Source organism: Microcebus murinus, chromosome 14 (genome assembly GCF_040939455.1).
Source record: "Microcebus murinus isolate Inina chromosome 14, M.murinus_Inina_mat1.0, whole genome shotgun sequence".
NCBI classification, from domain to species: Eukaryota; Metazoa; Chordata; class Mammalia; order Primates; family Cheirogaleidae; genus Microcebus; species Microcebus murinus.
The window spans coordinates 8,021,689-8,037,581 of NC_134117.1; the positions used below are offsets into that span (position 1 = coordinate 8,021,689).

The following is a 15,893-nucleotide window of genomic DNA, read 5'->3' on the forward strand; positions in this document are numbered from 1 at the left end:
CCTCTGTTTCTCACCCTCTGCCCCTAGGATCAGTCGCCTGGCAGGGCATCTGAATGACCCAACCAGAGTTTGCCCCAGTGCCACACCCCTCCTCACCCACTGATCCTTTGGCCTCCCAGAGCCTTCCTTTCTTGGAGCAGAGCAGTGAAGGCTTCAGATGTCAGTGATGCCACCCCATCCGTGATCTGAACCGACAGGGCAAAGGCACAACTGCGGGTTAGTTCCACAAGGCATCACTCAGTGCCTGCTGTGTGCCAGCTGCTGGAGATGCCGTGAAGAACTGTTGCTGGGTGCAGACTTTCCAGGAGTGGGCTGGGGAGAATGAACACTTGCTGTTGGGAACCGCTGATAAGAAGCAGTCACACAGCTGCTATATTCTCACATCCGTCTACCCCGTGCGTGGCTGGACACATTTCCCTTGAGGTCTCTGGGAAGCTTATGAAACTAGCTATTTATGAATCACAGAGACTATAAAAGCCTGCTAGCCTTAAAGGCTTCCCTGCCCCTTGCAAAGATGGAGGTTGTAAGAGGGCTCCTGCCTTTGGCTCTTTTAATTGCCTCATGTTTGGCACAGGTGAACTACACTGAGGATGAAGGTAAGAAAATTTAACCAGATTTCTCCACCAAAACAGGAATGACCTCCTCTTAAGAGGCCTTTAAAATTTTTTTTCAAAGTTTTTATATCTGTTGGCCTCAATATAGAGAAAAATTTAATACTCATTGTGGGTTTTAGAATTAGTACTAATTTTATTCAGGTCCGTATGACAATGTCCATAAAAATACATAGAAAGCACATATAATTTTACCAAAAATTTCATTACTAAGAGTTTATCTTTAGGAAATAATCATAAAAATATACAAATAAATGCATTTATAAAGTTATAAAAAGCACGAACTTTCATAATTTTGTTATGGTAAATCCATACAAAGGAAGACTCTTGTAACTTTTAAAAAATGACACTGATCTATGTGTCTATGATCTACATTAAAAGAAAAAAACTATCAAAAATTTTACAATATGATGTTTGTTTAAAATGTTTACATTTAGACTATTATGAGTAATGTTGGTGTGAATAGTAGTGTACAAGTTTTTGTGTGGATATTTGTTTTCATTTATTTGGGTGATATGTCTAAGGGTGGACTTGCTAGATTATTCTAACTCTGTTTAATCTTTTGAGAAACTTCCAGACTTTTCCACAGCAGTTGCACCATTTTCCAATCCCATTAGCAGTGTATAATCATTCCAATTTCTCCATATCCTTGTCAACACTTGTTATTTTCTGGTTTTATTCTAGCCATCATAAAGAGTGTGAAGTGTGGTTTTGATTTGCATTTCCATAATGACTAACGATGCTGAGTATTCATGTCTTACTGGCCTTTTATAGATCTTCTTTGGAAAAATGTCTATTCTGGTCCTTTGTCTATTTTTAATTGGTTGTCTTTTAATTATTGAATTGTAAGATTTTTTTTTTTTTTTTTGAGACAGAGTCTCGCTTTGTTGCCCAGGCTAGAGTGAGTGCCGTGGCGTCAGCCTAGCTCACAGCAACCTCAAACTCCTGGGCTCAAGCGATCCTACTGCCTCAGCCTCCCGAGTAGCTGGGACTACAGGCATGCGCCACCATGCCCGGCTAATTTTTTCTATATATTTAGTTGGCCAATTAATTTCTTTCTATTTATAGTAGAGATGGGTCTCGCTTTTGCTCAGGTTAGTTTTGAACTCCTGAGCTCAAATGATCCACCCTCCTCGGCCTCCCAGAGAGCTAGGATTACAGACGTCAGCCACCACGCCCGGCCAGTAAGAATTTTTTATACATTCTAGATATAAAGTACCTTTTTAAAACCATCCTTTTTCAGGCCCTAATATAGTCTCTTTTATAGACTATGTATAGAGAAATCATAAATACTTTCTCCCCAAGGGCACCAAGAAGAAAAAAATCCATTGCTTGTGGCTTACTTTGGAGTGAGCTAAATACTATCCACGATTAGCTCAATGCTTGCATAGATATTACACATGGGAGGTAGATGCTCAGTCATTGGGGAGGGGGAGGGGCTGCTGGCTCTCCTCAGTGCTATCTGTGGTCTCTGCCAGGCAAATCAAACTGCAGCGCCAGTCTAGGAGGTGCCAATCTGGCAGAGAACCACAAAGCCCTGATCCTGCAACTCAACCCCAGTGAGAACTGTGCCTGGACAATAGAAAGACCAGAAAACAAAAGCATCAGAATCATCTTTTCCCAAATCCAGTAAGTGCAGCTTCAGTTTCCTAATGAGGGAGGTTGAACTCTCTGGCCACATTTGGGGTGGGGCAGGGGGCTCTCTGTGGGGGGATTTCAGCTCCTGCTAGAGGTGGTAGTAACCCTTACAGCCACCATGATGGTGATGATGGTGGTGGTGGTGGATGTTCACCAATGACAGCTGTGTGCCTGGCATTTGCTCATAGAGATCCTTTGATGTCAGTACTAGCATTACAACGCAGAAGGTTGAGAACTTGTCTGAGCCCACACAAATAGTAAGTGGCATGACCAAGGTTAGTATCTAGTAAATCTAGTTCCAGATTCTAGTCCTTAAAACACAAAATTTGTGGTTCCAAACTTTGCTATGCATTAGAATTAGCAGGGGAGCTTCCAAAAACTCGGGTTCCCAGGCTGTACCCCATACAATTAGATAACAATCTCTGGGGTGGGACCCAGGTATCAGTACTTTTTATTGTGAAATTTTTATTTTGAAATAAGCATACATTCCTAAGTGTTTTTTTGTAAGTGCCCAGGTGATCCCCATGCAAGGTTAAGCTGAGAACAGGGCTCTGCCCAATGGAGACACTCTCTGTGTTTCATGAGGTCCACCCCAGTTAATCCTCTCAACAACCCTCTTGGATCAGACTGTATCAAATCCTCATTTAGTAGATAGGAAAGCCTAAAGAAGTCACTTAACAGGCCCAAGGTCACATAGTGGGAGAGGTCCAAGCAACCTGGCTCCAGAGCCCAGACTGTTACTCTGTCCCAGTGGTTTGCAAACTTGATCATGCACTAGAAGCACCTGGAAGGCTTGTTAAAGCACAGTTGCTGGGCCCCACCCCCAGAGACTCTGTTATCTTATTCACACGGGGTGGGTGTGCCTGAGAATTTGCACAGATAGCAAATTTACAGGTGAGGTGATGCTGCTGGTCCAGGTACCACACTTAGAGAACCATGGCCCTATACCACTGAGGTTGGCATTTACTTTATCCCTCAAAGAAACAAAAGAGAAGAGGGCCTTTCAAATTGCCTAGAATGGTAGAGTGATTAAGAAATACTATTCTAGCTGTGCAAGAAGAGAGGGGAAGAGGAAACAAAGTGTGGAAAGAACAAGGGAAGGCAGAAATTGCCATTTAACATTCAGTGGACACCTGCTGCGTGCCAGGCCTGTGGTAGGTGCCTCATGTTCAGAATATGATAAACCTTACACAAGAGTAAGCAGTAGGCTGTGATATCCCCATTTTACAGAAGAGAAAACAAGTCAAGAAAGTTTAAATCACTTCTCCAAAGTTATACAGCAGGTAAGTTGCCAAGGTGGAAGGAGAACTCAGATTTTTCTATTTTTGTATTATTTCCTCTAAATTATGTTGGAAATGTGTTTTCTGAAGTCAGAGAGACCCCATCAGGATGGGCAGAAAATGAAAATCCTGGGCTGCCCTTCCAAAGCAGGGCATGGGACTGTCCTTCAGAATGATGGACAAATGGTGATATGAGGGAAGGAAGGGACAACTAGGGAGATGTTAGGATTGCTTTATGGAGAAGTGGCCATGAAAGAATTGCTTCTCCTTTCAGCAGCCTAGGACATCAGGTGTCAATGGGGATCAATTCTAAATAAGAACGTTCTACCCCAAAGAGTCACATGGGCACAGGAAGAGATGGAAAGAGGTAGAAGGCTCATCTTCACCATTTATTTGATGTGAGACATAGGCAAAGCAGTTCACCTTCCTGCAGCCATTAAGGTGGACAGTGAGTACATTGATGTGGAGGATGGTGGGGGTGGGGATTGGTCTTGGAGAGGTTTAAATGAATACAGATGTTCCACTTTGTAAATTACCGTGCCAGTGTGAGCGATTGACCCTGTTTGTGAAACCTCCTTTGCTAGAGCGCTTCTCCAGCCACAGTTGTGTTCTGTCCTCAGGCTTGATCCAAATGGAAGTTGTCAAAGAGAAAACATTAAAGTCTTTGATGGAACCTCTACCAATGGGCCTCTGCTAGGGAAAGTCTGCAGTGAAAATAATTTTGTTCCTGTATTTGAATCATCATTCAATACATTGACATTTCAAATAGTCACTGACTCTGCAACAGTTCAAAGAAGTATCTTTATCTTCTACTACTTCTTCTCATCTGACATCTGTAAGTCCTCATCTACACATCCTTTACCCACCTCTCCTGCAAGCACAGGTCACACACCCTCCTGCCTGGGTCCTTGTGATCTTGAGTCTGAGTCTGTTCTCAGAGGCTTCTCTGCTTGGGAGAGCAGTAGTTCTCTTTCCTGTGCATAAGTATCACCTGGAGAGCTTGTTAAATCACTAATTCTGGGCCCCACTGCAGAGATTCTGATTCATTGCTTCTGGGGTGGAGCCCATGAACTTGCCTTCCTAACCAGCTACTAGGTGAGGCAGAGACAAGGGGCTGATCAGCTGACTACAGGCGAGGGTCCTCTGTTAACGCTGAACACAGAGCCTCTCCACATGTAGCCTGTTTAATAAAATCCTGAGATCTTTTGTGATGCCTGTTCAGGGACTGCACCTCCCTCTGTTCCGATTGCTTAGATCTGGGTTGGGCTGCAGAACTTCATGTTTAACAAGTTCCCCAGGTCATGCTGACAAAGAAGATTGTCTGGGGAGCACATGCTGGGAATCTCTGACCTCTCCTCTGAAATCTATGACTGCCAGGCAGTCAGAGGCTGCATTTCCTTGGTTCTGCATTCACAGAACTGACATTCCCTTGTGACTCAAAGCAGAACATCAAGGACTTTTCATGTGAAAAACTCCACTCTGTTTTTCTTTCTAAGGTCCAACACCGATAATGTCACTCTCCTGCTTAAACCACTGATGTCTTGGTGGCAGCAAATCTGCAGAGTGGAGCAGTCAAGGTTTTCCCAAGCTGCACCCAGGCCACCTTTTCAAGCCTTGCCTCTAGCTACTACCTAATATAAATCCTATGCTTCAGCCAATCTAAACCATTTTGCATCTCCAGAAAAGAGCTTTTGGTATTGTTTCTCCATGTTTTGTCTGTCCAGCTGCTTGTTTATGTACTTATTGGGGAAGGGAGGGACCAAGGCTGGTATCGTGAAGGTTGCAACTGAGCTGAGCTTTGGATGATAGCGTGACCAGGGTAGGGAGAAGTGAGAGTCAGGGGAGGACTCATCGCTGCTGGAGCCAACAGCCCGCAGAGACATGGGAAGAAAGGGCTAGGGGAACAGCAGGCCACATGGAAGTGGCTCATGACACAGAAAAGCTGGGCAGGAGCTAAGTGAGGAAGGGGCTCCAGTGCTAGTCCTGAGAATGCGACTTTATTTTCTATGGCTCAGTCCAGGTAATGGAGGGTCTCACAGCAAGACAGATCTCATTGCATCACTTTAATGTGATTGATTTGGCAGCAGTATAAAAATTCACTTCCTGCCCTGCAATAAGAGGCAAGAAGTCCAGTGATAAAGAAGGATGGAGACCTCAATGAGAAAGACAGAGGTGGACTAACACTCAGAGGTGATGTGTTAATAAGCTCAATGTACAACAGAGAAGTTAAAAGACATCTCCATTTTGATTTACATTCTTGGTCACCTTCACGTTTTAGCTATTCCAAACTGTGGCGGTTACTTGGATGCTTTGGAAGGATCTTTCACCAGCCCCAATTACCCAAAGCCACATCCTGAGCTGGCTTATTGTGTGTGGCACATACAAGTGGAGAAAGGTTACAAGATAAAATTAAACTTCAAAGAGATTTTGTAAGTACTGAGGTCTACTTCTGTTGGAGCAAATGCAGTGCGCCCACTTGGATATTGAGGGGTCCTGGGGAGGAGAAATGATCACATGCAACACCCACGTATAGGCATTTTTTAAAGAATTGATATAGAAAGGAAAACAGTGATACTATTACATTAAACTAAGTTGACTATTTAATATTTTTCGGAAGATTCTGAGGTCCTATTAGGGACTGACAAAGACCCAGGTTTGTTTGTCATCATAAACCTGAGATACCATTGAGGGGAAAATCCTTAATCACTTAAGAGTGGAATTGTTGGGATTTTAGAACATAGAATTGAATTGGTCTGAAACGCTTTTTTACCAGAGGCCCTCATTCTCTAGCCTAGAAATAGACGACCACTGCAAATTCGATTTTGTTGCTGTCTATGATGGCTCCTCCACCGACTCTGGCCTGATTGGAAAAGTCTGTGGCCGTGTAAAACCCACCTTTGATTCTTCTTCAGACTCTTTGACTGTTGTGTTATCTACAGATTACGCCAATTCTTACCGGGGCTTTTCTGCTTCCTACACTTCAATTTATGCAGAAAACATCAACACTAGTAAGTCACATTTTATGTTCTTTAGCCATATTGAGCCTCTGTGAAGATTGTATACATAAAAACTGCTCCTTAATTCATAGCCTTTATGTGGCTATCCCTATTTGCAAGACTGTCATTTATAGTTGGGAACATTTTAATAATCTGAAGCTTGAGAATCAGTTCTGTGCATTGCTTAATACAAGAAGAAATTAATGATATGTCAACCTGAAAAAGATCCTTGCAGAAAATATGGACCATTTCCCATAATGCCTTCTGCAAAGACGCAGTTAAAAATATTAGATTTGCAGATTCTAGCTCCAAACAAAAGCACAATAAACATTGTAAAAGGTGGATCAACTGCACAGCTATCTAAGGCTTCTGATTACTTATTTAGGGTACAATGGGTTTTGACTTTTTATATATTCACCTGCACGCACAGCTCTTCAAGATCCAAAGTTCCTAGCTGGCATAAACATGATCATCCTTTTTTCCCCCCGACAGCATCTTTAACTTGCTCTTCTGACAAGATGAGACTGATCATAAATAAATCCTACTTAGAATCTTTTAACTATAATGAGAATGACTTACAACTAACTGACTCAACTTGCAGACACAAATTATCATCCAATGTTGTGGATTTTTCTATCCCTTTTGATGGATGTGGTACAATCAAAAAGGTAAAGTGAAACGCTGATAGCTGGGTTTTGTCAAATGATGAATGCATCTTGGTTGGTTCATCCTGGGTAATGCTTGCTAGCTGCTTTAACAAACAGCTCCCAAATCGTAGTGGCTTAACAAATGGTAAATAAGCATGTGTGGACATTTAATTATGTACCTTCATGCACAAATGCCAAATTGCTGCCTTTGTTTTCAGGGTGATTGGAGGGTAGTTATCTTTCACAGGAGGTAAAGAACTCTGAAAACTCACTAGAGAGTTTGATCATCTATATGCCATGGGTTTAATATCCTACCAGAAACAATTGTGCAGAAAATGTTTATATCTCATATTTAGTAAAAATATAGCTAGATTTTAATGTTCTTTCCCTTATAAAGACAGAAGGTAAAAAAGTATTCTTATTTTAAACATGAAAGATATTTCTGGAAGAAATTTTGAATTTAAAAACAAATTTTGCAATTTGTTTTATATTTTCTGGAAGTCTCATTCAAGATCTCAAACACTTTCAACGTAGGGTCCCTTTAGGATGCATATCATAAACTTCTCGCTGTGGACATTAAATGGTAACCTAATTGAATAAAACAGAGGCTAATCCAGAGGAATTGATGGGGACAGAAGTAAATCATCATTTCTTGCCAAAAGTGAACACACAGGCTTAATTACACTTTGAGCTCCTCGGGAAGGCTGCCCAGGGGCACCTATTGCAGCCCTCTGTCTATGTACATTTTGGAAACTGCCCAGTTAGCCACACTAAATGTTCCTTATGGAAAGCAATACGTTGCCAGGTTTAAAGTTTTCATAGGGCTGGAAATTTGCATTCAAAATTGATTTTAATGTAACTGAAAAAAATTCTATCCAATTCTATCCTAAAGTCTTTCTAATACATGCTGTATCTCTCATCTCATTCATGTTTCCTTTCTCAGAATATTTCTTCAGTGAAACACATTTAAGGTTTATAGTATTCTGACACGAAATCTTTTATCTCATGGTTTAAGAAAATTATGCCTCTACCTACAAATGTTATTTATATTTACGCTGTAAAATATTACTGGACTTAAAATGTAAAATTTGAATTCCATCTTGTTCTGCAGGTAGAAGATCAGTCAATTACTTATACCAATATAATCACCTTTTCTACATCCCCAACTTCTGAAGTGATCACCCGTAAGAAACAACTCCAGATTATTGTGAAATGTGAAATGGAAAATAATTCTACTGTGGAGATAACATATATAACAGAAGATGATATAATACAAAATCAAAATGCACTGGGAAAATATAATATAACCATGGCTCTTTTTGAATCTAATTCATTTGAAAAGACTATACTTGAGTCACCATATTATGTGGATTTGAACCAAACTCTTTATGTTCAAGTCAGTCTGCACAACTCAGATCCAAATTTGGTGGTTTTTCTTGATACCTGTAGAGCCTCTCCTACCTCTGATTTTGCATCTCCAACCTATGACTTAATCAAGAGTGGGTATGTATTAATGTAATTGATGAATTGATATTTCTTTCTGAGGAGTAATAATTATTTTAATAAAGTAAATTTGTGTGTGCATATATGTAAATGTTCCTAGAACTACTACCATAGAATTTATTAAATTTATTTAAATTACTTTATAAAATAGTTATTGTGTTCTAGTTACAAATAATTTAAGTTAAAATATTTATATAGACACAGCTTATATCCTCTAGAATTTTAAGTATATTTACAAAATATTTGCTGGTGGAAACAAATTTATCTTTTGTCAAGAAAGCTGTTTGTGCATTTGCTTTTTGTAAATTTTGGTTATTTTCAGCAAAAACCCAGAAGATCATTTCATGCATGCCATCTTTATACTATAATGTCATCCATAAAATATATGTAGCATTCTTAAAGAATAAAGTTCTTCTTTGAAAGGAAAAGTTTCCTTTTTTTCCTCCTAAAAGCTAGTGGATTTTAACTAAATCATCCATACTGATACATTAATAATAGGCATGTAAGGAAAGGTGTTTGAGTTCTAATACAGAGGCATGGATTTTCTGGTTAATTCACATGGACCAGGAATTTTAGAGCTAGAAGGAACCTTTCTATCTATCTTACCCAGGAATCAGATCTATAGTCTTAGCTCACTGTAGTCTGAACTAGAGACATCTTTCTAGAGAGATTTTTGGATTCACAAGTTAGACAGTTCAGAGAGAACTTTGTATCTCTTTTTAGCATCGACAAGACTGAACTTCTGTGCGTCTTCTGAACATGTTTATAAATTCTGTTCCAGATGTAGTCGAGATGAGACTTGTAAGGTGTATCCCTTATTTGGACACTATGGAAGATTCCAGTTTAATTCTTTTAAATTCTTGAGAAGCCTGAGCTCTGTGTATCTGCAGTGTAAAATTTTGATATGTGATAGTAGTGACCACCAGTCTCGCTGCAATCAAGGCTGTCTCTCTAGAAGGAAACGAGACATTTCTTCATACAAGTGGAAGACTGATTCCATCATAGGACCCATTCGTCTGAAAAGGGATCGAAGTGCAGGTGGTGATTCAGGTAAGAAAAAAGTTATTTCGTGATCTAAGAACACCTCGTGGCTCATAAAATGCTGTTCAAATCTGGTAGTTCTTAAGCATGCACAGTTGAAAGATTTATAGAAGTTTTGCAAATAAGTTATGAGTTTTGAGCACACAGGATTACTATTTATTTCCATATTTGATAATATGCATACCATGTACAGTGTAAGCATATGACACACTGATAATTCACCATTATTCATATGGCTTTGAGTATAAGTGTAATAATGTCCTTATCTCTAAGAACGGTTTCCATTAGCTTCGTAACTCATTATTATGGATGCTATAGCAGATAGTGGAATCAAAAGCAATATGTTTTAACTCCTAAATGAACAACAACAAAAAAATGAACCAGTATCCCACATAATTGCCTATTTGAAAAAAAGCTGATTTTTATAAACAAGGAATCTATTATATTGACACAAGACAGCCCTGTTTCTTTAATTAATAAAAGGCTTGAAACCTGACATCCACTTGGTTGCACAGAAAGAAGGCAGTGGTAAATACTCAAGGATAGTCCATAATTAATAGCTTAAGAAAAGCCATAATGAAATAAAACCGTTTATAAGAATTTATCTCAGGTATAAGTTGCATTAAAGGACCTTATGATCTCTGTATTTATTAATATTAGCACTATAAAGGAGTGTATGGTTCTGGTTTGTAGCAAATTAGTTCCATGGTAAAAGCAGAAGAACACAAATCCAGTAATTTGATAAACACATTCCCCAAAATAGCTTGTATGGTGTATCTATAGATACTGGTTTGAAATTAGTTGAAAATTTTTAAATGAAAGTCACAGTAGAAATATCATACATATTAGAAAAGTATCCTTTTCCTATTTCAAGGGAATAAACAAATTTTTTTTCCTGTTGATCAAATATATTTTAAAACTATGAGAAATAGTGATCATTAATAAATGACACTGCATTTCCATTTGACTATTGTGCTTGAGGAACCAAACTAAGTCAACCATTTGAAACACATTTATTTATTTTTTATTTATTTATTTTTTTTTTGAGACAGAGTCTCGCTTTGTTGTCCAGGCTAGAGTGAGTGCCGTGGCGTCAGCCTAGCTCACAGCAACCTCAGACTCCTGGGCTTGAGTGATCCTTCTGCCTCAGCCTCCCGAGTAGCTGGGACTACAGGCATGCGCCACCATGCCCGGCTAATTTTTTCTATATATATCAGTTGGCCAATTAATTTCTTTCTATTTATAGTAGAGACGGGGTCTCGCTCTTGCTCAGGCTGGTTTTGAACTCCTGACCTTGAGCAATCCGCCCGCCTCGGCCTCCCAAGAGCTAGGATTACAGGCGTGAGCCACAGCGCCCGGCCTGAAACACATTTAAAACATAAACTAATTCAAATATTTTATAATTGTTCCTCTGTATTGTGTTGGCATTATACATTATACATTAATTCTTATAAATGTTACCAACATTTTGTAATGGGTAATACTTTTTTTAAAAATTGATTTTCATCTTGTTTCCAATTACAGGGTTTCAGCATCAAACACATGCAGAAGAAACTCAGAACCAGCCATTCAACAGTCTGCACCTATTTTCATTCATGGCTCTAGCTCTGAATGTGGTGATTGTGGTCATAGTCATAACGAGGCATTTTGTAAATCAACGGGCAGACTACAAATACCAGAAGCTGCAGGACCATTAGCTGATGGGTGCAGCCCTAAGTTATTTCTCCTGGATGCCACAGGATGTGGTACTGCGTGCCTACATACATCATGAATAAATTAGGAGAGGTCTGAAAAAGTAATACTCAGGCCTTCATGTCACCACGTCAGTGTGTTTCATTACAGGATGATTGAACTGAATAAACAATGTGCCAGTTGGCTCTCATTTTAGGCACCAAAATATTACATGAATTAAAACACCTCTTTCATAAGCATAAAACATTGTAAACAAATATTAGGTGAAAAGAAAAGGGTTATTTTTTACTTGAGTAGTCTTCAGAGTTCGATGTGTTTAAGTTTTAGATGTAAAAGTTAGAATTTCTGAAACTGGAGTGTGAAAGGAAGAATTGTAATCTCCTGGATCCTCGTGCCTTACTGGTTTAACGCACAACCTCAGCTCTTCTCACCTTCAGCATTTCAGGAAAGACCTTTGGATAGAAGAATGCTACTGTAAAATGAGAAACTTCATACTGTTTCCGGATAAAAACATTTCTCCTCCCTTTCACCATAAAGCACCAAAGCCAAAGGTCAATTGTCCTAACAAGTGCCAAACATTGGCTCTAATCACCTTAGATAAATAATACAGCTTTACCTCATCATCTCACAACACACAGTTTCAGGTTCTATGCAGTCAAACAGGTAACCACATGCCCGAATGCCCCAAGGCATTCTCCTTCACTTCTGTAAACATGCATTGCAGGTCCAGATGAATATGATAGAAGTTCCACCCTCACAGAACAAGTCCTTAGGGGCTTGATTGATTTTTCCAGCTCCAAATCAAAACAGATCTTCCTCATTTTTTCTTTTTTTAGTATCTCCTGTAGATCTCCCAAATATCCCTTGTGCGCTGACTCTCCTCTATTTTCATCCATGTAGCCTAAATTGGACTATTGCAAACTTCTTTTTTAACCTAACAGAAAAACGCCTAAAAATTTACTTAGAATGGGCAAATCACATCAAGTACTTAAAAACAGCACAACTGTCTGGTCTGGCTGCTGCCCTGCAGCCATCTCTCTGTCAGGAACTGACTGGACATTCTCTGCTGGCCAGCATGGCCCGTGTTCAGAGGCACATCAGGTGTGAAAGTGGGGTACGAAGAGAATGGTCGCACACTGTGACTTGAAAGAGGGGGAAAAATTATTACCATGAATCAAAAAAGTCTTTTGTAGTGGAGATACTGAGACATACCAATGCATTTCCAGTATGCATGCTACTATTTGTAAGTTTTTTCTTTAGGAAGAACTACAGAGAAGTGATGAAAGGTCCTGGACCTGGAGTTGGTGGCCTGGGTTCTAGTTCTTCCACCTTACCTGGTGGGTTACATTGACCAGGTCACCTTCAGCCATGGCCTGTATGATTTAAAACAGGGGTTGTTTAGCAGCTATCACACCCCTGGGGGGCGGTGGCAAAGATTAAACAAGAGGATATGCTAGCAGTCAGGGCCATCCACCTTCCACTTACCACGAGTGATGAGTCCTCACTGCCAGCCTCAGAACCCCATTGTAGAATCTGCTTCTAATCTGCTTGGGCCACACCTGGTAGTCCCTGTCATAGGTCAGGTTCCTGGGAAACAGACTCACATAGGCTTGGCTACAGGAGGTTTCTTGGGGAGTGCGTGAGGTGGGAGGGGAGCAGTACTGGGCAGGAAGTCAGTGCACCATGAAGCAACAGTAACTGCCCAGCCAATCCCTCAGGGAGTCCTGGGTCTGAGCCAGTTGCATGCCCCATTGAGGCATTGGTGCTCAGACTTTTCAGTACCTCTGTGAGCCAGTCATTGGTTGAGGGCTGCCCAGGGGTGGGGGGCTAGGAACTTGGACAAAGCAACTGTCTTGAGCTGAGAGAAATTCCTAGAGAGCAGTGGCACTGAGAACCATCAGCTGCCAACACTCCCAGCAGCCTAGAAAATGAGGGACTCCATCTGAGGGGACATCTGGGTGTCAGCCCAGAGCAGTCACTATACTCAATTCCTAAAATAGCAGGACTTTCAGGATGTTTCACAAAGCAAAATCCAACTCTATGTTGTATTCAAGACACATACTTAACAAGGTGTTTTGGAAAGGCTACAGAGGGATGGGCAGTGGAGTATCAGGCATGTAGAGACTAGAGGGGAAGGGGCTGGAATCCAGGCTACCCACGTGGCCTCTGCTGCCTTGAGGGGTAGGGTCTCCTCCTTGCTACTGGGCAGGGGTAAAAGTCCTGGCTCTCCACTGGGCCTCCTCTGACCAGCACAGAATGAAAGGGGTGCCTCATCCCTTCCAAGTAAGGGTAGAAACGGAAGACCAGGCTCCCCTCACCTGGTCTGCACCTGATGTGGGGTGTAGGGGAGGGAAGAGGCACTGGGGGAGAGATTAAGCTCCCCACCCAACTTTTGCTGGCTAGGGTAGAGTGGGGCCACAGTGTTTCCCATGGTGTTTGGCTGGAGCAGGGCAGTTGTAATGGAAACTTTTCTGTCTGGCTAGGTTTGCCCTTTGCTGGTCCTTTGACTAGAAAGAGAAGGCTTTTCTTGGGTCTTTTTGGCCTGCACCCTTGGTGCTTTCCAACTGCAGGCTTCTCCCTGTTAAGTGCACTTTGATCCATTGGTATGTGATGCTGAACAGTAAGTGGCCACGGCGTTCAAATGTCAGTGTTCCTAAGAATCACCTGGATTTGGGGAGGGCTTCTTCCTTGATCCCGTGCCTTGAACCACACTAGGAGGAACTTACCTGGAAGTTTGTTTGGACCCTATTTATTTATTACAATGTTAGTTCTTTCATCATCAATACTTTTCACATTAGGGATTTGTTAAAAGTTATACATTGCTAGATTTCGGTAGCCATTAACCTCCACCTTCTCAACATGCCATGGTAGGTGCAGCAAATGGGCAGATGAACTTTCGAAAGCAGAAACTTGAGCAGCCAACAATTACTTGGGAAAAACCCTTTATTCATTTGAAGCACTTTCATGAAATAGACACCAGATGCTAAAATTGTTTCATGTGACTGAAGATGAAGCTACTCAGGGATAAATAATTAACTTTGATTTAAAAGATAACCTTTCCACCAAATTGGCCAATAAGCACATTTCAGAGATTTCTACGTGTAAGCAGGAAACTTCATCAAAATAAATATCAATATATTTTACTAAGATAGTTGTCAATGAAGGGCATTTGTAATGAAACTGAGATGTTCCCTCTCAGAAGCTACTTCCTTCCTTGAGTCATTTGTCAGATTTTCATCTCTCAGGACATCAGGGTTGGCTCCCAGGCCCCCCCAAACTCTGCTCTCCTCCCGGGGTACCTGATAATACCACAGTCCCATCTTGTACATGCTATTTATGGACAAAGAGTGGAACAGTTTCTTGGAGATAAGGACTCTTCTTTTAAATATTGCTACTAAATATTTATCGATAAGCAAAAATAAAAATCTGACTATTTCAAGTCTATTTCTTTAAAGGCAACTTTGAGGGTAGTGAGTCTAGCACAGGTCTCTTTCTGTTAAGGTAGAAAGAGAGATTAAAATAGGTGCTCTCTCCTTTTCTTGGAAGACATTGGAATGTGCTAATCTTTCCTTGTTTGCTTTTCAGGTTTTGTGTGTACTTTTTGGGTTTCCTTGAATGTTTTGAGGATCTGGGAAACAGACTGAGAACATGACCACATGAGCACCTGGTAGCTCAAAGAGTAGATGTGTGGTTCTTGCGATTGTATTTCAGCCTTTCTTATTTGTAAGCTACAACCTAGACCCAACAAAGCCTGGGTTCAATTTATTCCCAATGAAACAAAGCAATTAAAGCTTGTTCTGATGAGTAAATGACATGTTTGATTCAACCAACCAGTTATTAGACTTAAAAAAAAAAGAGCAGTGGCATCCTGACAGTTTATTTTTCATAAGACTCTTTGCAAAATCTGAAAATAAATTCTTATACCACCAGAAGGACAGAAACAGATTCACCCACTAGCATCTAAACATTAAGAAGTCAAATTAAAAAAAATCTTTAAATTGGCAATGGCATATAGAGAGATAACTCTTCTCTTTGTAACATTTTGTACACTTTAAGACAACGATCAGGTTTTTGATAGTGAAGAATTAGAAAATGCAGCATTTCTAGCCATCGGAGACAGTGACTGCCTTAGAAGTTTAGTAATCAGAGATTTATTTAGTGACAAACCTGAGAGAAGCAATCTCCTCCAGTTGTTTCTTTTACTTGTCTCTACGTAGATAACTTCTGATTTGTCAAACATTACTAAAGACAAATTAGTCTTTGCTTTCTAATTTCTAACAGATTCATGTGAAAATTGGATAAATCACACAACAGTCTTGCCCTGAGCAGTTAGTTTGTGGATCTCCAGTGGCCCCACCAGTTGGAAATGCTCAGTCTGCCGTTCCATGGGCTCCACGGCACCTGCATCTCTCCTGCTCCGCCCTGCACAGCCCTGGGAGCAGCGAGAGGAGTAGTCGCCCACCTTGCACACGGTGAGCTTACACT

The 15,893-nt window shown here is 40.6% G+C and overlaps 1 protein-coding gene across 1 annotated transcript; it reads left to right on the top strand.

Moving 5' to 3' along the window:
* The first annotated feature begins 504 nt into the window (after positions 1-504).
* CUZD1 (CUB and zona pellucida like domains 1) lies at positions 505-11,598 on the top strand. The gene is made up of 9 exons (XM_012781293.2): positions 505-596; positions 2,090-2,240; positions 4,150-4,364; positions 5,808-5,958; positions 6,320-6,537; positions 7,018-7,193; positions 8,284-8,675; positions 9,457-9,725; positions 11,241-11,598. Exons 1-9 carry the CDS (start codon positions 515-517, stop codon positions 11,411-11,413), a joined length of 1,827 nt encoding a protein of 608 aa, XP_012636747.2. The 5' UTR covers positions 505-514; the 3' UTR covers positions 11,414-11,598.
* The last annotated feature ends 4,295 nt before the right edge of the window (positions 11,599-15,893 follow it).

Excerpts from the sequence above, each read along its gene's own strand:
- CUZD1 (XM_012781293.2), top strand. The coding sequence starts at position 515 with ATGGAGGTTGTAAGAGGGCTCCTGCCTTTGGCTCTTTTAATTGCCTCA. Across the intron at positions 7,194-8,283 it reads GATGTGGTACAATCAAAAAG|GTAGAAGATCAGTCAATTAC; the intron begins GTAAAGTGAAAC and ends CTTGTTCTGCAG. Across the intron at positions 9,726-11,240 it reads AAGTGCAGGTGGTGATTCAG|GGTTTCAGCATCAAACACAT; the intron begins GTAAGAAAAAAG and ends TTCCAATTACAG.